The 27681-nt window shown below is 43.7% G+C and overlaps 1 protein-coding gene across 1 annotated transcript in view; it reads right to left on the reverse strand.

Moving 5' to 3' along the window:
- Positions 1–27681, reverse strand: part of plxdc2b (plexin domain containing 2b) — a 475098-nt gene that overhangs the window by 136189 nt on the left and 311228 nt on the right. The window contains exons 5-7 of the mRNA XM_041184992.1: positions 27096–27218; positions 18062–18180; positions 15655–15754 (exon numbers count right to left, since the gene is read on the reverse strand). Coding sequence (XP_041040926.1) covers positions 15655–15754; positions 18062–18180; positions 27096–27218 — 342 coding nt within the window. The remainder of the gene's footprint in view (positions 1–15654; positions 15755–18061; positions 18181–27095; positions 27219–27681) is intronic.

Below are 27681 nucleotides of genomic sequence, written 5' to 3' on the forward strand. Positions count from 1 at the left end.
TATATTTGCTACTTTGATGTCTGATGGAACCTTTCCAGAATCCAGGAAATTTTGGAAAATTAACACCAATGCTACATCATTAGCCACCTCTTTTACGATCCTAGGATGAAGTCCATCAGGACCTGGAGACTTGTCAGCCCCCAGTCCATCAGTTTGCTCAGTGCTGCTTCCCTGGTGATTGTAATTTCACCAAGTTCACCTCTCCCTTCCACCTCCTGATTTACAGCTATTACTAGAATGTTTTTGTATCATTTATAGTGGACAGAAGCTTCTACCTGAAATCCTATCATGCCTAATTTTGGAACTGAATTCAACAAATCTTGTAATTTATGGGCTAATGGCAGTAGAAATGACCACAAAAGCCATTATTTTGTTGGAAAATACCACTTTTTTCACTGATGTCCTTTAGTGAAGGGACTCTGCTACCCCTACCCAGTCTAACCTACAAGTAACGCTAGTCCCACACTATATGATTGGCTTTCTCATTTAAGGGGAGGCTTGATGCACACATGAGGGAGAAGGAAGTAGAAGGAATTGGGGGCAGCATAGGAAGAGGTAATTAGAGTATGCGCAAGCTTGTGTGGAGTGTAAACATGGACATGGTCTGCTGGGGTTTTCTGTCAATTTGCTGTAGACAGTTTTTTCAAAGCTAGTACAAAATATTCCATGCAAATTATTTTAAGATGTCTGTTGAAAATTAATAAATATGGCAGTGAAGCAATTAACATTTTCCAATAAGAAATGCATGCTTATAATTTCAGTTACAAACACAGAAATCTTTGCACAGGCTTTGGATAACCTGCCTTATTAGGAACAGTAGTTAGCCATTTAATTTCCTCAGGGAAGACTTTTATTTGTCTGCATATTTTACTGTTCGTCCTTGGCATTGCTACGCCTCACAATAGGTTTGACCCTGTGGGTGTTGAAGGCAAAACTTTACCCCAGTTCCACTGTTCAAAGATACAAAAAGAAGTAATCTATATAAATCGAATATTCGGCTGACTTATTTACAGCTTGAAGACCCAACTTCATCACTTTTGCTGGCAGTTGTTAATGAAAAAGGATAGAAAGTATATAAAAGCGGAATTAATATTCAGCAAGTTACCTCATCTCCTTTATTAAACGTTTTCTTTCTCTTGTTTCCTTTGGATTATCTGAGAACACTCACTCCTGCTTCAATTTGTATTTGAACAATATCATAAATGTAATATAATCACTGCATATGGTTACAAAAGAGTCAAGGGAAAATATTTGAACAAGAAAGTTGGGCTAAAGGAGAAAAATCTAAGATTTTATAATCTGTGATGCAGTCTGTAGTTTCAAAGCTGTGCTTTTTGAGACAGATCCTAATTGAAAAGGGAAACTGAAAATGGAAATTGAGAAAGGAAACTGACCCTCCCAGTTTCTAAGGTAACTAAAACTGAAACTGAGATTGGAAACCAAAACTTCTGGGAAGATTGAAACTGGTTGAAATTATCTAAAAGGTCAAGGACAGCCCCCAGAGCTCATAAGTAAATAAGGAGTCCAATAGTGCAGTACAGGCAGGCTGAACACAAGTAACAGGAGCAGCAGTAGGCCATATGGGGTGTCGAGCCTGCTCTCCTATTCAATACAATCATGAACGATCTTGGGCTTCAAGACCACTTTATTGTCCATTCCCATATGCCTTGATTCCCTGAAAATCAAAAAATCTGTCTAATGTAGACAGAAGAGAGAGGCTAGATCCAGAAGCTAGGAACAAGCAAAGATATAGTTGCTGCAGCTGTTTCTGCTACTTGAAAATAACATTAGTGGATCTATGCCATCTACACTGTTATAAGCAGAGTTGCGGAGGTACTGTAGACGTGTGCCATTTTTGTTGAAGACTGCTTGCCTGGAATTTGAGTTGGTTATGCTCTGCTGTCAGTTGAGGATCAGGTTAAATCCTAAAAGAAGAGCAGCTGAAATTCTTTGTGAGGAAGACAGAGTTCAGAAGGACATTGTGACTGAGGCTGATGACATATATGCTGGATTGACTGCCAAGCCAATTCATAAGATCTGTCCTAGTTGTACCTGCCATTTAACATGTAACTTATAGTTTATAATCAACCACAATTTGCCTGTTAATTTATGTTTAACTTATGTTGATTCTGGGTTTCAGAGTATAGGTGGTTATCCAAGGTAGTATTTAATGCTTGCTTTGTTTGACTTGTGTATAGTAAAAACTCTTTTGTGTTAATCTGTAGAATTTTGTGGCTTCATTCGTTCAGTAAATAAGTGGGATTTTGGATTTCTTCTTTTTAAATAAAAGTTAGTGGTCTCAACTGAGATTACAATGTGATCCATAAAACTAACTGAAATTAATCTTACTCCACCACATATTTTGATTTTATAATATGTATGATTAGCTGCTCTTCTCTCTTTCCTTATAAACCTGACTGACTTTACAACGTAGAACACCTAAACTTCACATTTTTCTCAGGCACCACAGTGAGCATAATTTATTCAATCTTCAGAATTTTACTAGCTTAAAATTATTATATTTGAATGCTGAAGGCTTTTTACACTAGTCCTTTCCAGCCTATTTTCGATATATCCATATTCTATATATCCATTCCAAAAATGCATAAGTCTCTCTTGCACTTATCTAGCACAATACTTAGCTTGCATCTAATTTAGTTTTCAATTAAAAATTGCAGAATCTAAATGCAAATTGTGGGAACATTATTAATTAGGTACAGGGTATTTCATTCTCTAGGGTGATTGTTTCCTAGTCGATATCTGCAGATTACATGAGCTCTTTGACTTTGCTGTCGAAAGCAAGTAGTAATAGGTCATCCTTCACAGTCTGCACAGTGACAGCGTAAAATTTTCCTCTGTCTATATATCTTCAAAATAGCCACTTGTTTTGAAAAATATAATTGCAGTAGGCTTGAGAACAGGTAATATATTACTGTGCAACCTTATCTCCTGACCTCTACTCCATATGAAAAATTCAAGTTCAAGTCTTTGCTTTGGTAAAGCATAGATGCTTTTACAATACAATAACCATTGGTTATCCATTTTGGTCACCTAACTTGATTTGTCGAAAACTGATGCACAAAAAAATACCAGCTAGCCCATCAAGCCTGTTCCAAAAGGTAGTGTTGCAACTAAGTATCATGACCCCCAGTGTTCTCCAGCTCGTAGCAGCCACATAATTTCTTGGAAATTCAAAACATCAGTAAAAAAAAAAGTAGGCCTATTTGGGGTAGAAATGCAATTCTGAGAAAGTCCTCTCTGACCTATTCTGCTATTGCTTTTTGATTAGATTACAATCTTGCTTTCCCGTCCAAATTTGTAATACCACATCCCATATTTTTCTGTCATCCATGGACAATTCACTCTGCACTTTCATCCAGGTCATTAATATAGATAGTAAAGAGTAATGGTCCTATCACTGAAGCCTGGGACCAGAAGACCATAAGTGTGAGCAGAAGTAGGCCATTCAGTCCTTCAAGTCTGCTTCGCCATTGAATAAGATCATGGGCAGCATTTTGCCCTTGGTGGGTGAGCAGGCCCCACCGGCTCGGCGGTGGATGGGCAGCCGAGCCCCACTGCCGAAATGGGGCCCGCCGCCATTTTGAGAGCGTCCTGCCCAACAGAAAGCTCTGGGGGGGGGGTGGTGGTGGTGGTTGGAGGGATTCCCCATTTGTCAAAGTGTTATCTTTCACACATGTGCGCGAAAGAGCACACTGCTCCCTGAGGCAAAGTGCTGTATCAGGGAGTTTACTGACAGGTAAGAAAAGTCAAAAAATAGAGAAATATTAAAATTATTAACGTCCCCCTCATGTAACAAGCTCACACAAGATGGGACATGTTAATAAGAAACACAAAGTTTATTCAATTTTTAAAAAATGGAGATGAAACTTCATCCCGCCAGGGGATGAAGTTTCATGAATGATCTGGAGCCCATTGGGGCTCCAGGCCTACCCACCAGCCTTAAGCTTGGACGGGCAGGGTCTTTAACAAGGTTAATTAGCCTGTCGATGGCCTTAATTGGCCATTGACAGGTCAGCGGGCGGACAGCTGATTTCGCTGTCCGCCCGCCTTCCTGAAGATTTAAATGGACCGGGATGATGTCGGGGGTTCCTACCAACGTCATCCCGCGTCATTTTCCCCTCAGCGAGCGGGCCCCGCCCCCAAATCACCGAGGGGAAAATCCTGGCCCATGTCTGATCTGATAATCCTCAACTTCACTTTCCTGCCTTTTCCCCATAACCCTTGATTCCCTTACTAATTAAAAATCTGTCTATCACAGCACTGAATATACTTAATGACCCAGCCTCTACAGCCCTCTGTGGTAAAGAATTCCACAGATTCACGACCCTCTGAGAGATGAAATGCCTCCTCGTCTCTATTTTAAATGGGTGACCCCTTACACTGAAATTATGCCCTCTGGTCCTACACTGTCCACAAGGGGAAACAACCTCTCAGCATCTACCCTGTCAAGACCCCCAAGAATCATATATGTTTCAATAAGGTCGCCTCTCATTCTTCTAAACTCCAATGAGTACAGGCCCAACCTACCCAACCTCTCTTCATAAGAAAATCCCTCCATACCCGGGATCAACCTAGTGAACCTTCTCTGGGCTGCCTCCAATGCCATTATATCTTTCCTTAGATAAGGAGACCAAAACTGTTCACAGTATTCTAGGTGTGGTCTAACTAGTGCCTTGTATAGTTTTAGCAAGATTTCCCTATTTTTTTGAATTCCATTCTCTTTGAAATAAAGGCCAACATTCCAGTTGTCTTCCTTATTACCTGTTGAACTTGTATGTTAGCTTTTGGGCATTCATGCACAAGGACTCCCAAATCCGTCTGTGCTGCAGCCTTCTGCAGTCTTTCTCTAATTAAATAATATTCAGCTCCTCTATTCTTCCTGCCAAAGTGCAAAACCTCACACTTTCCCACATTATATTCCATCTGCCACTCTTTTGCCCACTCACTTAACCTGTCTATTTCCCTCTGTAGAATCCTTGTGTCACCCTCACCACTTGCTGTCCTACTTATTTTTGTATCATTCCCAAATTTGGCGACAGTGCATTCACTTCCCTCATCTAAGTCAATAGTACGTATTGTAAATAATTGTGGCGCCAGCACTGTGGCACTCCACTAGTTACAGGCTGCCATCCTGAAAATGAAACCCTTATCCCAACTTGCTGGGCAGAATTGGTGGGCGGGCGGACCCCAACAGCTCAGCGCCGGGTGGGCAGCCGAACTCCGCCACTGATACAGGGCCCGCCGCTATTTTGAGTGGGCGGGCCAATCAAGGCCCACACAGAGGCCTGTCCGACAGGAAACGCTATGCACTTCCTGTGCAGAGGGGGAGGGATTCCCCACCTGTCAAAGTGCGCTCTTTCACGCATGCGCGTGAAATAGCACACTGCTCCCTGAGATCAAGTGCTGTCTCAAGGAGATTACTGACAGGTAATAAAACTCCAAAAATAGAAAAATATTGCAATTATTAACATGTACCCCTCATGTGACAATGTCAGACGAGATGGGACATGTTAATAAGAAACACATAAACTTTATGAACTTTTTAAAAACAGACCTGAAACCTCATCCCGCCAGTGGATGAAGTTTCATGTATAATCAGGAGCCCGCTGGGGCTCCTGGCCTGCCCGCCAGCCTTAAGCTTGGATGGGCAGGGTCTTTAACAATCTTAATTAGCCTGTCAATGATTTCGCTGTCTGCTCGCCTTCCTGGAAATTTAAAGGGACCAGGATGACATCGAGGGTTCATCCCAACATCATCCCGTGTCATTTTCCCGTCGGTGAGCGGGCCCCACTCCCAAATCGCTGACGGGAAAATCTTGGCCTTTGTCTTCTATTAGTTAGCCAATCCTCTATCCGTGCTAATATACTACCCCCAACACCATGGGCTCTCATCTTATTAAGTAGCATTACATGCGGTACCTTATCGAACACTTTTAGGAATCGAAATATGTTACATCTACTGGTTCCTCTTTAAATATCCTGCTAGTTACCTCCTCTAATAAATTTGTCAGGCATGATTTCCCCTTCATGAAGCCATGCTGACTCTGCTTGATTATATTATGCATTTCTAAATGCACTGCTATTACATCCTTTATAATAGATTCTAACATTTTCCCATTGACAGATGTTAAGCTAACTGACCTATAGTTACCTGTTTTTTGTCTCCATCCCTTTTTGAATAAGGTTACAAGTTTTCCAATCCTCTGGAACTTTTCCAGAATCTAAGGACCAGTGCTTATCTCTGTAGCAACTTCCTTTAATATCCTAGGATGCAACCTGTCAGGTCCAGGGTACTTTTCGGCCTTGAGCCCCATTAATTTCCCTTGTACTTTTTATCTAATGATAGTTACTGTATTTATTTCCTCCCCCTCTTTTGCCACTTGATTATTTAGTATTGGAATGCTATTCCTGTCTTCTACCATGAAGGCTGAAGCAAAGTATTTATTCAACTCCTCTGCTATTTTCTGGTTCCCCATTATTATTTCTCCAGCCTCATTCTGTAAGGGGCCTATGTTCACTTTGGCCTCTTTCTTCCTTATTATATATTTAAAGAAGCTCTAGCTGTCTGTTTTTATATTAGTTGCTGGTTTACCCTCAAAGTTTATTTTCTCCCTCTTTTTTTATTTTTTTGGTCATCTTTTGTTGGTTTTTAAAACTTTCCCAATCTTCTGGCTTACCAATAACTTTTGCCATGGGAACTCCAATTGGCAACTGATCTCCAAACAGGACCACTACTATCAATAACAACCCTTCGTCTACAAGAATGGAACAAGTTTGTTCCCCAATTTAGGATCTGCCCCCCATTCAACCCAACTTTATCTTTAAAAGTAATACAAGGCTGGATTTTACACCTCCCTGCCAGCAATTTGAAGGTTCTGAATGGCGCTGGGGGCTGGGGGGGTGGTGGGTGCTCGTAAAATCCAGTGTATGCACTTCCCACCCCCTACCTGCCCATCCAGATCCTGAAATGTTACGGTAGAGGTGGCGGGTGTTGATGGAGCCATCAGCCCTTGGGCCTATTCATGCTCTTAAGTGACCAATTAATGGCATCATCCCACCCCTGCTGCTATTTTAGCCACATATGGGGAGGGCCATGCCAAGCAGGTAGCCCATCAGCTTTCTCTGCACAGGCAGATGTCGGGCAAGGGCAGTCGGGGGGGGGGGGGGGCACTGCCTGTGAGGGTCCATTGTGCCCATCGTGGACATCTCCCCACCCTAAAATCACACCTCCCTCTGTACTCCCCCCCCACTCCCCACCGGGCTCTCTGCAGCAGACCCCCACCCCCCTCAACCTCCTGCCATACCCTGCCAACCTGACTCTGGAAAATTTCATCCCCCACACCCCTGCCCGTCCCCCCCTCAAACACCCTCCAAACCTATCTTGGTGTCCAGCTAGAGTGATGATCTCCACTGTGGGGTCTTTGTAGTCCCAGCAAGGACCACCGCTTGTGCCTGCCATCTAATCGGCTGGCAGGTTTCTGAGGTGGGATTTCCGGCCCCTGTTAGAAATCCTGCCTTCAGCCTATTAATGGTCATTTGGCTGTTAAATGGCAGCCGTTCATCCTATAGCAGACTCCCCACTGATTTATTTTGGTGGTGGGGGATTGCGAGGGCGGTATTGGCGGCGGGGCCCATGTTGTTCTGCAAGATCCAGCCCTCAGTCGTGACATCTTGTCAATAGCTTTTTGGAAGTCTGAGGTGAGGGAGGTGAGGACTTGAGGGCCTGATGGTCACGATTAAAACTGGACCAAAGTTCCAGTAAACGGAGACGGGCCTTTGAGCCTATTGGCCTCATCATTCGCCGGTCTCTGTTGCCACCTAGGGCCTGGATCCGGAGACAGCAAGCCAAACTCCATCCCATACCCACCCACCCACCCGGGATGAAAATATGATGGGTAGGAGCTTCCTTAACGGAGACAGGTTTGAGGAATCAGGAACTTGCCCAAATCACACATCCCGTCTCCCTCATGGAAACTCGGCCCAATGTGTCACTTCACCATGTAAGAACGATAGGAGAAATAAAGTAGGGAATTATAGGCTGATTAATCTAATGGGGCAGTTGTGGGGCAGTTACTGGTATTTGTTATGGAATGACTGAGCATTTGGGTAAATCAGAGAGTCAGTATGAATTTGTAAAAGGGCAGCTTTAATAGGAACATAGGGGCACAGGAACATGGGTAAACTATTTTGCCCTGCAACTCTGTTACATGTCATTCAATGAGATCATGGCTGACCTGCAAGCAACTCCATATTCCTGCCTTTGCCCAGATCCCTAATGCCTTTAGTTAACAAAAATCAATCCCAGTTTTAAAGTTAACAATTGGCCTAGCATCAATTAGTATTTGGGGAAGAGAGTTCCAAACTTCCACCAATATTTGCAGTAGGAAGAGTGTCCTAATTTCACATCTGAACAGTCGGGATCTAATTTTTTGATCACAGTGCCCAATCTTAGAATTTCCAACCAGCGTAAATAGTTTCTCTCCAACTACCTTAACTGTTCCCCTGCCCTTAAACTTTCTAAATTCCAGGGAATGCAATTCTAGGTTGTGTAATTCCTGATTGTAATTTTTCAGTCGGCGGGCAGGCTCGGCAGGAGCGGTCGCGGAACTAACCGCCACCTGCGATCGGCTCTGCACCGCCATTTTATGCAGGCGGGCCAGTTAAGGCCCACCCAGCGTAAGACGCGAGCAGTAGCCCGGCGCCTCAGGGAGATTGATGTGCTTTTGAAATAAATAAATGGGTCGAAAACTTAATTAAAGATGCCCCCTCATGTGACTGGGTCACATGAGATGGGGCATGTTTTTATAGTTCAGGAAAAATTTTAATTTCATGCGTAAAAGCTTTAGGAAACCTCATCTCGCTCGTGGGTGAGGTTTCTTAAAAAATGTGAAGATGTTAAGGTTGGATGGGCAGCGTAAACAACTACCTTAATTACTTCCTTAACGGTCTTAATAGGCCGCTTAAATATCGGCAGCTGACTCTGGGGGCACCCACCAAACGAAACATCGCAAGGCAGCACGATGGCGTTGGGACGCACGGTCTGATGGCGCAGGCCTGTCGGGTCCGACCCCGCAAGCCGACTGAAAAATTCAGGCCCAGGTATCTTTCTTGTGAATCTATGCTGCACTTCCACCAGAGCCAATATATCCTTTCCAACACTTGTTATCCAGAATTGCTACAGCTACACAAATCCCTGGTTAAATCATACCTGGAGTCCAGGTTTGGTTGAACCAGGGCTTTGTATAGCTGTGGCATGACTTCCTACTCCCACAACCCCCTTTGTATTCTAGGACCCAAAAGATAAAGTTCAGCACTTCATTCACCATTTTGATTATTGTTTTGTATCTGTTTATGACATTTTAATAACCTATGTATCTGGATGCCCAAGCTTATTTGGCTCCCCAATGTTTCTTGCTTTTCATCATTTAGAAAGTAGCAAATTCTATCTCTTTTGGGTTCAAAATAGATGACCTCACATTTGCCTATGTTGAAATCCATTTGCCACAGTTTTCTCCATTCACTTAATCTATCAATGGTTCTTTGTGATGTTATGCTCCCATCTACACTGTTTACAAATCTGTCTATCTTTGTCTTTTTGGAAAATCCAGATATGTGGGTTTCCATTCCATCATCTAAGAAGTTAAGTAAATAAAGTGAATACTTCAGCAACCACCACTGATCCCTATGCAACATTACTAGGCACATTCAGTCAATTAGAGTACCTGCCCATTATCCTTACTCTCTCCTGCCGTTCAGCCATTTTCCTAGCCAACTCAATAATTTGCCTTCAATTCTCTGAGTTTCATCCTTAGCTAACAGTCTCCTATGAGGAACTTTATCAAAACCTTTATAAATAACATTCATAGACATTCCTCTGTCCACTACTTTAGTTACCTCCTCAAAGAAATTTAGTTGAGAGCAAGGTGGTGGCGTCATGGTATTATCACTAAACTAATGACCCAGGGTAATGGTCTGGGGATGTGGGTTTGAATCCAACCATGGCAGATGGTGGAATTTCAATTCAATAAAAACCTGGAATTAAAAGTCTAATGATGACCATGAAACCATTCTCATCAAAATCTGTCTTTACCTAGTTTGGCCTACATGTGACTCCAGAACCACAGCAATGTCATTAACTCTTAACTAGCCTAACAAACCACTCAGTTGTGTCAAACCGCTATGAAGGAATGGAGCTGGAGAGACTGCTCAGCATCGACTTAGGAAATGACAACGGTAAACTCAGCCCTGTCGATTCCTTAGTAATATCTGGAGGCTTGTGCCAAAATTGGGAGAGCTGCCTCACAGACTAGTCAAGCAACAGCCTGACATAGTCATCCTCACAGAATCATGCCTTACAGATAATGTCCCAGACACAACCATCGCTGGCAGAAAAGACCCAGCAGAGGTAGTGGCACAGTGGTATACAGTCAGGAGGGCGTTGCCCTGGGAGTCCTCAACATCGACTCTGGACCCCATGAAGTCTCATGGCATCAGGTCAAACATGGACAAGGAAACCTCCTGCTGGTTGCTATGTACCATTGCCGTCGCCACCCAGCACCCCCTCACCTCTTAACTGATGAATTAGTGCTCCTCCAAGTTGAACATTACATGGACGAAGCACTGAGGGTGGCAAGGGCACAGAATGTACCCTGGGTGGGGGGCTTCAATGTTCATCACCAGGAGTGGCTCAGTAGCACAACCATAGACTGAGCTGGATGAGTCCTTAAGGACATAGCTGCTAGATTGGGTCTGTGGCAGTTGGTGAGGGAACCAACAAGACAGAAAAACACCCTTGATCTCATCCTCACCAATCTGCCTGCTACAGATGCATCTGTCCATGACAGCATTGGTAGGAGTGAACACCTTGTGGAGACTAATCCTTGTGGAGACAAAGTCCCATCTCCACCTTGAGGATACCCTCCATCTGCTGTGTGGCACTACCACCGTGGGCATCCATGAGGCACTGTGAACCATCAGCAGCAGAATTCTACTCGCCCACAATCTGTAACCTTATGGCGTGGCATATCCCCCACTCTACCATTATCACCAAGCCAAAAGATCAACTTTGGTTCAATGAAGAGTGCAGGAGGGCATGCCAGGAGCAGCACGAGGCAAATCCAAAAATGAGGTGTGAACTTGGTGAAGCTATAACACAGGATTACTTGCCTGCCAAACAGTGTAAACAGCAAGGAATAGACGGAGCCAAGTAATCCCACAACGAACGGATCAGATCTAAGCTCTGCAGCCCTGTCTCATTCAGTCATGAATGGTGGCGGACAATTAAACAACTCACTGGAAGAGGAGGCTCCACAATTATCCCCACTCTCAATGATAAGGGAGGTCAGCACATCTTTGCAAAAGATAAGGTTGAAGCAGTTGCAACAATCTTCAGCAAGAAGTGCTGAGTGGATGATCCATCTTTGCCTCCTCCTGAGGTCCCCACCATCACAGGTGCCAGTCTTCAGCCAATTTGATTCGCTCCACATGATATCAAGAAATGGCTGAAGGCACTGGATAGTGCTAAGGTTATGGGTCCTGACAGTGTTCTGGCAATAGTACTGAAGCCTTGTGCTCCAGAATTTTCTGTGCCACTAGCCACTGTTCCAGGATAGCTACAACACTGATATCTACCTGGCAACGTGGAAAATTGCCCAAGTGTATCCCATTTACAAAAAGCAGGACAAATCCAAGCCAGCCAATTACCGCCCCATCAGTCTACTCTCGAACATCAGTAAAGTGATGGAAGGGTCATCAACAGTGTTATCAAGCAGCACCTGCTTAGAAACAGCCTGCTCACTGACGCTCATTTTGGGTTCCATCAGGGTCACTCAGCTCCTGACCTCATTACAGCCTTGGTTCAAACATGAACAAAAAAGCTGAACTCCAGAGGTGAGGTGAGAGTGACTGCCCTTGACATCAAGGCTGCATTTGAATGAGTGTAGCATCAAGGAGCCCTAGCAAAACTGGAGTCAGGGGGGAAACTCTCCGCTGGTTGGAGTCATACCTAGCACAAAAAAAGATGGGTATGGTTGTTGGAGATCAATCATTAGGGTTCCAGGACATCATTGCAGGAGTTCCTGGGTATAATCCTTGGCCCAACCATCTTCAACTGCTTCATCAATGGCCTTCCTTCCATCATAATGTCAGAACTGGGAATGTCGGCTGATGATTACACAATGTTCAGCACCATCTGTGACTCCTCAGATACTGAAGCAGTCCATGTCCAAATGCAGCAAGGCTTGGACAATATCCAGACTTAGGCTGACAAGTTCCAAGTAACACAAGTGTCCCACAAGTGTCAGGCAATGACCATCTCCATTAAGGGAGAAACTAACTATTGCCCCATGACATTCAATGGCATTACCATCACTGAATCCCACTATCAAGGTCCTTTGTGTTACTATTGACCAGAAACTGAACTGGACTAGCCATATAAATATTGCGGCTACAAGAGCAGGTCAGAGCACCTCCTGACTCCCCAAAGCCTGTTCTCAAGGCACAAGTCAGGGAGTATGATGGGCACCCTTCACTTGCCCGGATGAGTGCAGCTCCAACAACAGTCAAGAAGCTCAACACCATCCAGGACAAAGCAGCCTGCTTGATTGGCATCCCATTCACAAACATTCACTCCCTCCATCACCGATGCACAGTAGCAGCAGTATGTACCATCTAGAAGATGCACTCACCAAGGTTCCTTAGATAGCACCTTCCAAACCCACGACCACTACCATCTAGAAGGATAAGGGCAGCAGATGCACGGGAACACCACCACCTGAAATTTCCTCTCCAAGTCACACATGATCCTAACTTGGAAACATATCGCAGTTCCTTCACTGTTGCTGGATCAAAATTCTGAAACTCCCTCCCTGACAGCACTTGGGTGTACCTACACCACATGGACTACAGTGGTTCAAGAAGGCAGCTCACCACCACTTTCTCAAGGGCAATTAAGGATTGGGCAATAAATGCTGGCTTAGCCAGCAACACCCACATTCCATGAATACAGAAAGAAGTCGATTTATCTGGCATGTCCCGTCCTTTACAAATTCATGCTGGATCTTTGCAGTAAACAGTGAGGAAAATAGTTAAAGACTCCTAAAGGACATAGTCAGGCTGCTGGAATGAGTGCTCACCTGGCAGGTGAAATTCAATACAAAAATGTGTGGGATGGGACAAATGGGCAGAGACTTTGCAGACTAAATAAGCAATTTTAGTATTAGTGAAAAAAGAGACATTATAGTATCGAAGCTTTTCATCTTGCACTCATCAGCACAGCTATGCGAGATAAACGTCCCAATGATTGATGGATCGTATCAAACAGCACACACCTTCTGCTGTTCACAAAAGGCAAAGCATTGACTGTACCCAACCAGTGCATGTTTGTAAAACTCAAAATACGATGTTCAACATTTGGCGCGATTTTGCAATTGGACAACACTTGCTAAACAATCCTGATTTTGCTAAGAATTACACTAAAAACAAATGTAAGATTAGCAGTCAGGCTCGCAGTGTGGCTTACTTAAGCATGCTAGAAGCCACATATATTCACACACAGGGCCCTGTCCTTTACAGACATAAAGATTATGTCCACACATTACGCCTTTTCCAACTAAACAAAAACTTGGGGGAACTGCCATTCCGTGGTTCATTCCCTATGGCAATGCATTGACCAATCAGAGTTGACATTCCTGGTTTGAATTTGAAACAAAAGTCTGGCAGTTAACAGTTAACTGTTCTCTGCTGCATTCTCCATGGCGACGCCTCTACTAATCAAAATCCACTTGCCAACCAATCAGCACTCTCTTCTCATGCATTGATAGACTGAAGAAGCTGGGTGATTGGCAAAAGAACCAGAAGAAACATGAAAAAAGTATCTTTTATATAACAGCCGGTTAGGATTTGCAATGCAGTACCTGATACAATGGTGGCTATAGGTTCTATAGTAGCCCTTAAAAGGGAATTGGATAAGTATTTGATGGTGAAGAAGGGTGCAGGATGTGCTGCTTTTTGAACAAGCTGACACAGACTCGATAGGCAAAATTGGCTTCCTTCTGTGCTGCACTATTCTATTATTCTCCATTTTTTTCCCTACGTTCCTAAATATGATGTGGAACTGAAGAGAAAGCAGAGAGATGAATGCCTGAAAAACAAAGTGACTGCAGGAATTTGGATATGTGATACGATCTGTATACTTAGATATTAGCCCTGTTTTGTAAAAATGTCCAGTTAGTGTCAAATTTTATCAGTACAACTTGCAACCTGATTGAGAGTGAAGGTGCCTGTATGAAGAAGTGGGTATGTGGACATACTTCAGAAATAAAACTCATTTTGGTTTCAGTACTTAGTGGCAATTAGTTCAAACATGGATAACAACAATAATAATAATACTAAATGATAATATGTGGATAGCTCAAACACTGATAATAACAATAATAATACTAATGATAATAAGGACCTATTAAGTATATACCACTGAGTCAAGAAAATAAATTAATTTCAAAAAGCCTATAATATTCTAAATTGGTTTTCTCTCACTAATTAATTATGCAAGTTAATCATTTTCACAATTGTTCTACCATATAATCGGGTAGACAGAGAATTTCTTATCAGCCAATCATACCTGAATGCTCAATTTCCATATTGCAAGGCTGTTATAAGAATTCAATGTTTCTTAACGAAACACGTACTTGAAATAGGCAGATTATATTTTATATAATACAAAGCAGCATCGTGGCAGAATTAGGAAAGGTTTGGCATGATGATGTCCAGAAAGATCAATGTCATATTTAACAAAATAAAAAAAAAGTGTCTTTACTGACAGACAAAGACCAGGCAATTGAGATTCCCTGAGCATTTCAATGAAACTACAAATAAGCTGAAATGACTAGACTTTCATTTCACTTTGACAGTAATTGACTAGAGCTTTGGTTGATTTAACATCTCTAAAACAACAGCATCAAGAGAACACGCATACTTAAAGGACAGCTGAAACTAGAGTTGCTCAGCCCAAATATATTTAACAATTCAGGTGAGCTACAGCATCATAAACAGTGCATGCTAAAAGTCTCATTTTCCGTGGATACAGATACTCGATTTCTAAGAGTACCTGAGGTATCGACTGTTCAAGTCTGAGTAATTCTCTACGAAGTGTATATAACTTGAATGCTGTATAACTAACTTGCTGAAAATTTGAAACAAAATGTTTTTAGCATTGGCAAGCAATTACTGTCAGCTGGCACAGGTTTGATGGGCTGAATGGGCTCCTTCTGTGTGGTATGACCCTATGATTGTATTTCTTCTTTTCAAGTTAGCTGATTTTACTTAATTTTCAGGAATAACTGCTCCTGTTCTGTCTCTGTTTTTAGTGAATCTTAAGGACGCAGGAAATGGTCGTATTTAAAAAATACTGCATACACACACACTGTCTAAATGCCCAACAGTTCTGAAACTGAACATGAATGTCAACTTCCAAAAATAACATTTCTTATAAATATCGAACCCTATTGGCTGTATTTTTAAATTTTAATTTGAAGCAAACTTCTCCCATGAAAACGGAGTGAAAGCTCTCGGCTCATGTTTCTTGTAGCTCATGCAGCCCGTGGTCTGCGAGCAAAATGAGTGTAATTTCACTTACTGGGAATCTGTTGGATTTTGTGGACAACCACAAATGCATCTGAGAGTCCCACTTTGACTGGGTGATTGGCTGAGTTTATCTGAGTCACAGAAACAGGAATCTGGAGGGCAGAAGAATCAATATAAATGGATAGGTATAATTCTTCAGGCATTTCAAAGAGCAGCTATTTTCTGCAGTTTTCTGTTCACTGTTTACTGATGACAGGTAGTTACATTGGAATGAAACAGCACCTTCCCAAAGCTGCTTCAATTGCAGTTACCTTCATACTGCCATATGTAAAAAGAAATACAATTCCAAACAATAACGTATGCATAAATCAAGTCCCACTTCAGAATCAGCCATGTTCTGCTCGCACTTATCAGTAATGATAGATTCTTTAATTTGAACAAAGTCCTCTTTGTAAATAACTACTTTCTGTAAAATAAATGGCTTAAAATACTGCTGATAAAAATGATATCACAAATGGGAAGTGCTAAAATGGATTAGCCATGTTGAATGTAAAGTACAAGCAATTAGAATTCTCCACTTATCTGTATACTCAGTTTTGTCAATTACGTATACATAGTGCTGAATTTTCCCCCCTTCGGAGGGGGGGTGGTTGTGCGGGGGAGAGCACGAACCCAATCGGCGCCCCTCATCGGGGACGCGCTGTCATTTTACGTTAGAGGGCCAATTAAGGCCTGCCCAGCGTGACACTCACCCAGAAGCGCTGAGCACTCTCTGTGCAGGTGGCAAGGGCGGGGGGGGGGGGGCGATTCCCTGAGTGGTTCCTTGTGCTCTTTCGTGCATGTGTGTGAAGTGTGAAAGAGCGCAGAGATCTCCCTGAGGCACGGAGGTCCCTCAGGGAGATCAGTTTGACATGTGTAAATTTAAATAAAGGGAAATAAAAACTTTTAAAACATGTCCCCTCGTGTGACACTGTCACATGAGCTGGGACATGTGACATAATGATTTTTAAAATTTTTATTGACTGTTAAAACACTTCACGAAATCTCAGCTCGGCTAATTGAATTATTTACTATTTAAATGGCCTTTGACAGTTCAGTGGGTGGAGTCAGCTGCGCGGCCACCGAGCTGAAAATCTAAATGACGTGCAGTGACATCACCGCTCGTCATTTTACGACACGGCAAGTGGGCCCCACCCCCGCTCAGCCGACCAGAGAATTCTGCCGATAACATTCTTTTCTTGAGATTTTGGATGGAATAAGAGGTGAAGACAGGCCAGCTTATTTCGTAGAAGTCCAGTAGAATGTCTCAAACTGGATGAAAGGATGGTTTAAAATCTCTTAGGAGATAATTTATTCCCCATCGAAGGGGTTGGGTGGGAGCGGGCTTGCGCGCAGCTGATCGCTGCCTGCGGTCGGCTGGGCACCGCCATTTTACATGGGTGGGCCAATTAAGCGTGACACGCACCTAGAAGTGCTGAGCGCTCCCTGTGAGGCACACAGCTGCTTCATGGAGATTAGTTGAAATTCAAAAAAATGTAATAAAATAATGTTTAAGACATGTAAAACTGTCACATGTCTATTAATTTTATAAAATTTTTTTCACAAGACTTTAAAAACCTTCATGAAATTGCATCCCGCCTGTGGATGAGGTTTTATGATAAATGCGAAGGCTGCCTGGGCTCTTCGCCTGCCTGCCAACCTTAAGGTTGGACGGGCAGCTCAGTTAATTGTTTCAACTGATAGTTAACTGGCCTTAATAGGCCTTTGACAGTTCAACGGGCGCACAGCCGACTCGGATGCGCGCCCATCGAACTGAAAATCTGAGTGACTCGTGGTGATGTCGGGACAGAAGCCCCGCCCCCGTTCGCCAAGCCGGATTCTTCCCTTAATGTACAAGAGTGATGAGGCATTCTTTGTTGCAGCAATAGCACTGGTCTCCTGCCTTTTATTTATCCATTTACCCCTCCAGGGTTTTCCTTGTAAATGCAGAAGAAAATTACTATTTTGACTTTATCACCCTTTGTCATCACTACCTCACATTTTATAATGTGGAATGTCCTCTATAGATGGCCAATGTCATAGCAAAAGGATGCTCACCTTGTGAGTAATAGAGAGCTTTTCAAATTTAATTTCATCACAACCAGCATGAGTTAAAGATCTGAGAATTAATTTGCTCTCCTCCCTGCCCACTCCCAATCTAAGAGACAAACAAAATACAAGCCATAGGGCCAATAAAGGTCAAACATAATAAAAACCTTAATTTGTCTGAATCTATCTCAAAATGACTAGCTGTGAATGAAAGGGCTGCTTCTCCATTCTGACCTGACTTTGACAGCCGTTTTATGAGGTTAATCAAGCAACCTCCTTTGGAAAAACATTGGCTTCAGCACATTGTTTTTCAAAAGAATGAAGAAACATCTTCATGTCAATGCAGAATCAAAAGGAGCTGAAAATCTCACCTCTTTGTAACCAAAGACAATCCGTCCATCACTGTGCAAGGTTGCCTGGAAAGTGAAGCTTCCTAAATCATAGTTATCCTGTAGGTGAACATTATCCCACTGTACAATCAGAGCAGTACCTGTACAGAAAAAGACATTGTATATTTGCACAAATGAGACCACATGGATGCGCAGTACGTTCAATCTAATCCGTTGAGAAATACTGTTGGCTGGCAACACAGGAAAAAAAAATTTTTTTGATACCTGGTGCAGTCATAGCACTTTGGAGGATGCAAGTGTTCCACTTTTTATATTATAGAAAGAAAAGAAGGTAAATTCACAATTTTCAATTAGCAGCAGCTGAAGGTAATAGGTAGAACCCAATTTTATAAAACTTATAAATAGTATGTGTCACAGATGTGTAATTATGATATCACAGATTTTAAGAACAACTGTTTTAAAGGTACAGTTCTGTTTCCAAACCATTAAATTGAGGTTAAAAGCTTTTTTCAAAACGGAAGTATGGACAGACAACATGGCACCTTTATGTGTTTGTTCAAACCTTGTCAGACTCTTATTTCTGGAGTGGGCTATGAAGAGTCATTAAGATGCAAAGACTCCTCCAGGGATGTCCACTGAATCTTCTAAAAAGTGTGAAAACCCTTTGGCTTCTAAGGGAACAGAAGGGACTTCAAAGGACTTCAACATAATTAACTTCCTTGCTTGTTGGAAACAATAACTTATTGAAAATTAAGGAAGCAGCCATTTTTGTGTTTCGAACTGTATAAAGGAGGCTGTCAGAAGCCATTTTGTATGGCAGTGTGCAGAGAATCCAGAAGACCTCAGGAAGTCAACTCCAGTTACAGCTCTCAGCTGAACTAACTGTGAACAGCATGTGAGAGCTGTTTCTCTCTGCCACCGGGAGTTAAAGAGTAAGGCATCCAGAAAAATCATCCCTGGTTTGCTAAGAAGAAACCAGGGAATTTTCAAATGTCATTACCTGCAGTTTCCCACAAAGAAAAGAGCCTATACTGTCTCCCTGCATCTGTTCTAATTAGGCTTCACAAGCCACCGCAGCTGCTAAACTGAACCTCAAACTTCAACCCTTCAATTCAGAGAGAAGCAATTCAAGTAACAGGCAACACTGGGTGGCATTTTCCACACCCACCTGCTGTTGCAATCTTCCGGTCCCGCCGCAAGTCAGTGGACTTCTGGCTGGGGCGCAGCCTCGCCCACAGCGGGTCCTGCCCGCGACGGGGCCGGAAAATCCTGGCCGATATCTTACAGAGACTGATTTGAAATCTTGGCCAGGATTTTCCCCTCGGCGATTTGGGAGCGGGGCCCGCTCGCCGAGGGGAAAATGGCGCGGGATGATGTCGGGAGGAATCCCCAATGTACATCCTGGGCCATTTAAATCTTAAGGGAGGTGGGCGGACAGCTTTAAGGCTGGCGGGCAGGCCAGGAGCCCCAGCGGCCTGTAGATTATTAATGAAACTTCATCCACTGGCGAGATGAAGTTTCATTACCGTTTTGTAAAACTTTAATCAATTTTATGAGTTTGTTATCAACATGTCCCATCTCGTGTGACATTGCCACATGAGGGGGACATGTTAATAATTTTAAAATGTCTCTATTCTTTGACTTTACTTACCTTTCACTAAACTCCCTGAGACAGGACTTTACCTCAGGGAGCAGTGCACTCTTTCGCGCACATGTACGAAAGAGCGCACTTTGACAGATGAGGATTCTCTCCCCCCCACCCCGACACAGGAAGTGCATAGCGCTTCCTGTCGGGCAGACCACTGGGTGGGCCTTAATTGGCCCGCCCACTCAAAATGACGGTGGCCCCGTTTTGGTGGCGGGGTTCAGCTGCCCCCCTGTTGCCGAGCCGGTGGAGCCCGCCCGTCAGCTAAGGGCTAAATTCTGCCCCTAATCTTTAAGTATAATTTTTCCTTTATCTGCATTTCAATCTTTGTAACTGTATTTTAGTTACTAACTTTATCATTTTTAATTAACTTTCGGCAGTAATTTTGTAATAAACTAACCTTCATCTTGTTTAATAATAAACTCTGACTGCTAGGTTATTTTTAGATTGAATCACTTGCAAATTAAAAGAGGGCTGCACACACACACACACACACACACACACACACACACACACAAACACACACCACTTTGGGGAAATGCCTTTTATGTGTTCATGACAGTATGTTAATGATTTAGAATTTAAGAACTCAACCTGACAACTAATGATCTATGGACTTAAATGCAAAATGCACAATACAGTGGATCTTTTTCTTTTTATTATCTAAATTAAGGAGACTTGCATTTTACAACGCAAAATACTGAAATGTTGTGCAATCGTTGTATTATTTTGTACTTTGTTTTTATTTCAATGATTGTCTATAACTGTGTTTTGAATTATGATTCCTTGTTTTATTTGTGTCACCATCACAATTCATTCATTGCTGGATTCTTTGGACGAGCATTATTGGAAGGGGAGAGACTTGGAAAAATTCCCTGGCACCTAGGGGAGGTGCTGAGCTGGATATCTGTGATGGTGTCCAAAGAACATCAGCCCTGGATTTGAGCGAAACCTGGGATTGCCTCTCATTCAGCAGCTCTCGGATGGCTAAGGAACCAAAGGCCCACAACAACCCCAGCCTATCCAATCTTTCTTCATAGCTCAGACCCTCCAGCCCAGGAAGCATCCTGGTGAATCTTCTCTGCAACCCCTCCAGTGCAATCACATCCTTCCTATAATGTGATGACCAGAACTGCACACAGTAGCCTAACCAGCATTTTACACAGTTCCAGCATAACCTCCCTCCTCTTGTATTCTATGCCTCAGCTAATAAAGGCAAGTATCCCATATACCTTCTTAACTGCCTTATCTACCTGCCCTGCTACCTTCAGGGATCTGTGGAAATGCACATTAAGCTCCCTCTGATCTTCAGTACTTTCCATTCATAGTAAAATTTCTTGCCTTATTAGCCCTCCCCAAGTGCATTCTCTCACAATTTTCCGGGTTGAATTCCATTTGCCACGGCTCTGCCCACCTGACCAGTCCATTGATATCCTCCTGCAGTTTACGGCTATCCTCCTCATTATTTACCACCCTACCAACTGGTCATCCGTGAATTTCTTGATCATACCCCCTACATTTAAGTCCAAATCATTTATGTACACCACAAACAGCAAGGGCTCCAGCACTGAGCGATGTGGAACCTCACAGCAAACAGACTTCCAGTCACAGAAAAATCCCTCTACTATCACCCTCTGCTTCTTGCCTCTCAGCCAACTTTGGATTCAGCATGCCATTTTGCCTTGGATCTCATGGGCTCTTACTTTCTTGACCAGTCTGCCATAAGGGACCTTATCAAAAGCCTTACTAAAGTCCATGTAGACCACATGAAATGCATTACCCTCATCAACACTCCTGGTTACCTCCTCAAAGAATGTGGTCAAATTTGTCAAGCACGACATTCTCTTAATAAATCCATGCTGTCTATCCCTGACTAATGTGTGTCTCTCCAAGTGCAGATATATTCTGTCCCTCAGAATTCTTTCTAGTAACTTCCTCACCACCGAGGTTAGACTGACTGGCCTGTAATTTCCTGGTCTATCCCTTCCTCCCCTTTTTTTAATAATGGGACAATGTTAACAGTCCTCCAGTCCTCTGGCACCTCACCTGTGGCCAGAGAGGATTTGAAAATTACTGCCAGGGCCCCTGATATTTCTTCCCTTACCTCCCTCAACAGCCTAGGATACATCTCATCCGGGCCTACGGATTTATCCACTTCTATGGCCACTAAACCCGCGAGTACCTCCTCTCTCTCTATGTTAACTTCCTCTAATATTTCACAGTCCTCCACCTTGATGTCTATATCTGTGTTGTCCTTTTCCATTGTGAAGACCAATGCAAGGTATTCATTGAGGACTGCACTCACGCCCTCCGGGTCCACACACAGATTACATTTATGGTCCCTAACTGGCCCTACTCTTTCCCTACTTTTTCTCTTGCTCTTTACATATTTAAAAAACCCCTTTGGGTTTTCCTTTATTCTACCCACCAATGCTTTCTGATGCTCTCTCTTATCTTTCCTAATTTAATTTTTAAGCTCTTCTCTGCATTGTTTACACTCATCTAGGGACTCTGCCATATTGAGCCCTCGGTATCTGCCATGAGCTTCCCTTTTTTTCTTAATCCTAACATTTATGTTCCTTGACATTCGGGGTCTCCGGACTTGGTCCCCCACTGTCGTGGTAGACTGGGTGAATGTGAGAAGGGCTAGAATGGGATGTGTGAAGAGAAGCGGAATCCAGCCTGTGAGCAGAGACTTAGAATAAGAAGAAGTAGAATAAGGCATGGGAGAAGTGGTACGTTAGGATATATATTTTTTATTCATTCAAGGGATTTGGGCGTTGCTGGCTAGGCTAGCATTTATTGCCCATCCCTAAATGTCCTTGAGAAGGTGTTGGTGAGCTACCTTCTTGAAATGCTGCAGTCCATTTGGTGTAGGCACACCCACAGTGCTGTTAGGGAGGGAGTTCTAGGATTTTGACCGATGGACAGTGAAGGAACGGTGATATATTTCCAAGTCAGGATGATGAGTGACTTGGAAGGGAACTTCCAAGTGATGGCATTCCAATGTCTCTGCTGCCCTTATTCTTTTAGATGGTAGCGGTCATGGGTTTGGAAGGTGTCTGAAGAAGCTTGATGAGTTCCTGCAGTGCATCTTATAGATGGTACACACTGCTGCCACTGTATATTGGTGGTGGGGAGAGTGAATATTTGTTGATGGGGTGTCAATTAAGCATGTTGCTTTCTTCTGCATGGTGTCGTCGAGCTTCTTGAGTGTTGTGGGAGCTGCACTCACCCAGGCAAGTGGGGAGTATTCCATCACACTCCTGACTTGTGCCTTTTGAAGGTGGGCAGGCTTTGGGGAGCCAGGAGGTGAGTACCTCATCGCAGGGTTCCTAGCCTTTGACCTGCTCTTGCAGCTACTGTTGGTATATGGTCAGTCCAATTCAGTTTCTGGTCAATGTTAACCCCCAGGACGTTGATAGTGGGGGATTCAGTGATGGTAATGCCATTGAATTTCAAGGGGTGATGGTTAGACTCTCTTTTATTGGAGATGGTCACTGCCTGCCACTTGTGTGGCGTGAGCATTACTTGCCATTTGTCAGCCCAAGCCTAGATATTGTCCAGGTCTTGCTGCATTTGGACATGGGCTGCTTCAGTATCTGAGTAGCCAAGAATGATACTGAACATTGTGCAATCATCAGTGGACATTCCCACTTCTGAATTTATGATGGAAGGAAGGTCATTGATGAAGCAGCCGAAGATGGCTGGGCCAAGGACACTACCCTGAGGAACTTCTGCAATGATGTCCTGGAACTGAGATGTTTGACTTCTAACAACCACAACTTATCTTACTTTGTGCTTGGTATGATTCCAATCAGCGGAGAGTTTCCCCCCTGACTCCCACTGCCTCCAGTTTTGCTAGGGCTTCTTGATGCCGCACTCTGTAACGTGCTGCTTTAATGTCAAGGGCAGTCATTCCCACCTCTGTAGTTCAGCTCTTTTGCCCATGTTTGAACCAAGGCTGTGATGAAGTCAGGAGTTGAGTGATCCTGGAGGACCCCAAACTGAGCATCAGTTATTGCTAAGCAAGTGCAGCTTGAGAGCACTGCTGATGACCCGTTCCATCACTTTACTGATGATGGAGAGTAGACTGATTGGGCGGTAATTGGTTGTCCTGCTTTTGTGTACAGGATATTCCTGGGCAGTTTTCCACATCGCCGGGTAGATGCCAGTGTTTTGGCTGTACTGGAACAGCTTGGCTAGGGGCATGGCGAGTTCTGGAGCACAAGTCTTCACTACTATACCAGAATACTGTCAGGGCCCATAGCCCTTGCAGTATCCAGTGCCTTTAGCCATTTCTTGATATCATGTGGAGTGAATCAAATTGGCTAAAGACTTGTATCTTTGACCCTGGGGAGCTCCGGAGGAGACTGAGATGGATCAGCCACTCGGCACTTCTGGTTGAAGATTGTTGCAAATGCTTCGGCCTTATCCTTTGTATTGATCTGCTGGGCTCCGCCATCATTGAGGATGGGGATATTTGTGGAGGGTTCTCCTCTAGTGAGTTGCTTAATTGTCCATCACCATTCACGGCTGCATTTGGCAGGACTGCTGAGCTTAGGTCTGACTATTGCATGCTGCTTACACTGTTTCGCATGCAAGTAGCCCTGAGTTGTAGCTTCACCAGGTTGACACCTGGCACGCCCTCCACCACTCTTTATTGAACCAGGGTTGTTCCCTTGCTTGGTGGTAATGGTAGAGTGGGAGATATACTAGGCCATAAGGTTACAGATTGTGATTGAATACAATTCTGCTGCTGCTGATGACCCACAGCACCTCAAGGGTGGCCAGTCTTGAGTTACTAGATCTCAAGTTACTAGATCTTAAAATCTATCCCATTTAGTATGGTAGTAATGCCATGCAACACGATGGAGGATAGCCCCAGTATGGAGACAGGACCTCGTCTCCACAAGGACTATGCAATGCGGGGCAGAATTTTGTCCTTGGTGGTCAAGCGGGTCCCACCGGCTTGGCGGCGGGTGGGCAGCCGAACTCCGGCGCAGAAACGGGGCCCGCAGCCATTTTGAGTGGGTGGGCCAATTAAGGCCCACTCTGTGGCCTGCCCGACAGGAAGCACTATCCGATTCCTGTGTGTGTGTGTGTGTGTGTGTGTGTGTGTGTGGTGGTGGGGGGGAGGTGGTGCGGGTGCGGGGATTCCCCATCTGTCAAAGTGCGCTCTTTCATGCATGCGCGCAAAAGAGCACACTGCTCCCTGAGACCCAGTGCCATCTCAGAGAGATTACTGACAGGTAAAAAAAACACCAAAAATAGAAAAATATTAAAATTATTAACATGTCTCCCTTATGTGACAATGTCACACGAGATGGGACATGTTAATAAGAAACACATAAACTTTATGAAACTTTTTAAAAACGGACATGAAACCTCATCCCGCCAGTGGATGAAGTTTCATGTATAATCAGAAGCCCGCTGGGGCTCCTAGCCCTGCCCACCAGCCTTAAGCTTGGACAGGCAGGGTCTTTAACTATCTTAATTAGCCTGTCAATGACCTTAATTGGCCATTGACAGGTCGGCTGGTGGACAGCTGATTTTGCTGTCCGTCCGCCTTCCTGAAAACCTAAAGGGACCGGGATGACGTCGGGGGTTCCTCCCGATGTCATCCTGCGTCATTTTCCCGTCGGCGAGCGGGCCCCGCCCCTAAATCACCGACGGGAAAATCCTGGCTACGGTGTTCACTCCTCCCAATGCAGTCATGGACAGATGCATCTGCGGCAGGCAGATTGATGAGGTCATGTATGTTTATCCCTCTTGTTGGTTCTTTCACCATCTGCCACCGACCCAGTCTAGCAGCTATGTCCTTCAGGACTCAGCCAGCTCAGTCAGCAGGGGTGCTACCGAGCCACTCTTGCTGATGGACATTTAAGTCCCTCATCAGTGTACATTCTGCTCCCTTGCCATCCGCAGTGCTTCCCCCAAGTGGTGTTCAACCTGGAGAAGCACTGATTCATCAGCTATGGGGAGACAGTACATGGTAATCAGGAGGTCTTGCCCACGTTTGACCTGATGCCATGTATGAAGAGGGAGAAGAGGGTTTGTCTGCGGAGAGGAAGAATGGGGTATTTGATTGGAGAGATAGGATGAAACACACGTGGAAAGGTAGTTTGGAACCAGTGAGACAGAGTGAGATTGGAACCAGTGAGCAGGAAAGGAGCGCGGGTGTATGAAAGTAGAGGCAGAATTGGATATGTGTGAGGAGAAGGAAGAGAACAATGCCTCAACTAAGGTGCATGTCTGCACGGCCAGTTCCGTGTGGTAATGTGAAATGTACCAATCATTGAAATAAACAAGCTGCTCACAGCATTGTGGATGTTGGCTGAAAGGTATATTCTGTTAGAATGACTTTGTTTGACAAGCCTATGGGACAATCTTGGCACAGATTCTCAGATGTTATTGAGGATGACTTTGCAGGGTCGACAAGTCTGAGCATGCCTTTGTCATGTCAGAATCTTAGGTTGATATTGGGTGGTCTGTCTGATTCCATTCTTAATATACTTTTCGTAGTGGTTTGATACAGCTGAGTGGCTCGTAGAGGGCAGTTAGGAATCAATCACATTGCTGTCCAGAATCACACATAGACCAGGCAGGGTAAGGATGGCTGTTTTCCTTCTCTAAAGAACATTTGTGAACCGGATGCATTTCTCCAACAATCCAGTACCTTCCTGGGTTTTATTTCTGATACTAGTTTTGAACTGCCAGCTTTATTTAATTAATTGAATTTAAATTCCTCAGCTGCCGAGGTAGAATTTGAACTCATGTCTCTGGATCATCAGCCCAGGCTTCTGGGCTACATAACCAGAATGTTACTATTTCATGATGCTGGTGCCGTTGAAGGTGAAAAAGAGATGGTTGGGCCATCCCTTAGAGGAGATGGATATTAGCTCGCACTTATGGTACCTGCCATTTCTCAGCCTCGTGCTGGATATTGTCCAGATCTTGCTGAAGGCTGGCCTGAGCTGCTTCATTATGAGAGGAGTTGCAAATTAAGACTGTAGCATCATCTGCATGCAGCCCACTCCTGACTTTATAATAGAAGTAAACCCTTGGGTGAAGATGTCAGTGGCCTAAGGAGATTCTGTAGTGAAGTTCTCGGGCTTTCTTATACAATCAGGCAAGCCTACCAGAATGAAAAGCGTCAGCAGTAAGAGTACTGCACTGCAAACAATAGCAGCAATTGCAGATTTCAGTCTGGTGCATTGTTGTCAGATCAACAAGTGTTCAGAATTATCTTTATAGGTATTTACCATTATCTGGACAATTATTTATCCAATCTAACCCCAAGAGGTTGCCCCAATAATTTCTAGTCACATTTTAGAAAAGCAAAATATGAATGAGTTTTTATGTGCTCAAAGCTGTCTGGCAAAACGTTTCAATATAACTAATTCTTACCATTGTCGAAGTATCTGACAGTTGAATTCCTAGACACGCTAGGGTCGAAATTAGCCATCAGCGGTGCGATGTACTGTGTAGCTGTTAACATGCGGTGTACAACTTCCCCCGTGTAGATAAAACCTACAAGACAGAAGATTCTATGAAACTAGATTCAACATACAACAAAATCATAAATCCTGATTTTAAATCATATAAATAATGCAACTCTCATTGAACAATTACTGAACCAACTGTATTTCTTCACCAAAGAGAAACAAAAACCTTAAAGCAAACTATTACATAGAAATTACAACACAGAAACAGACTGTTCCCATTATTATTAGTATGTGTTAATGTTTATCGTCCACACAAGGAGTCCTAAGCCCATGTGCCCACTATGTTCCCTAATCCTTTCATTCACCTATCCTTGCTCCATGAAAAACAGTCAAGAAAAGCGCTAAGGAATGAAAGAAACAAGATAAGCGTGTGCTCACAGCATTTGCCATGATGGCAAGCTGTACTTGAATACAGTAATTTGAACAACACATTTTGATTGATTTGTCCTTACACTGGTGACAGGAGGCCAGAAAACCAGAAGAATGGA

The sequence above is a fragment of the Carcharodon carcharias genome, chromosome 3, assembly GCF_017639515.1.
Source record: "Carcharodon carcharias isolate sCarCar2 chromosome 3, sCarCar2.pri, whole genome shotgun sequence".
Lineage (NCBI taxonomy): Eukaryota > Metazoa > Chordata > Chondrichthyes > Lamniformes > Lamnidae > Carcharodon > Carcharodon carcharias.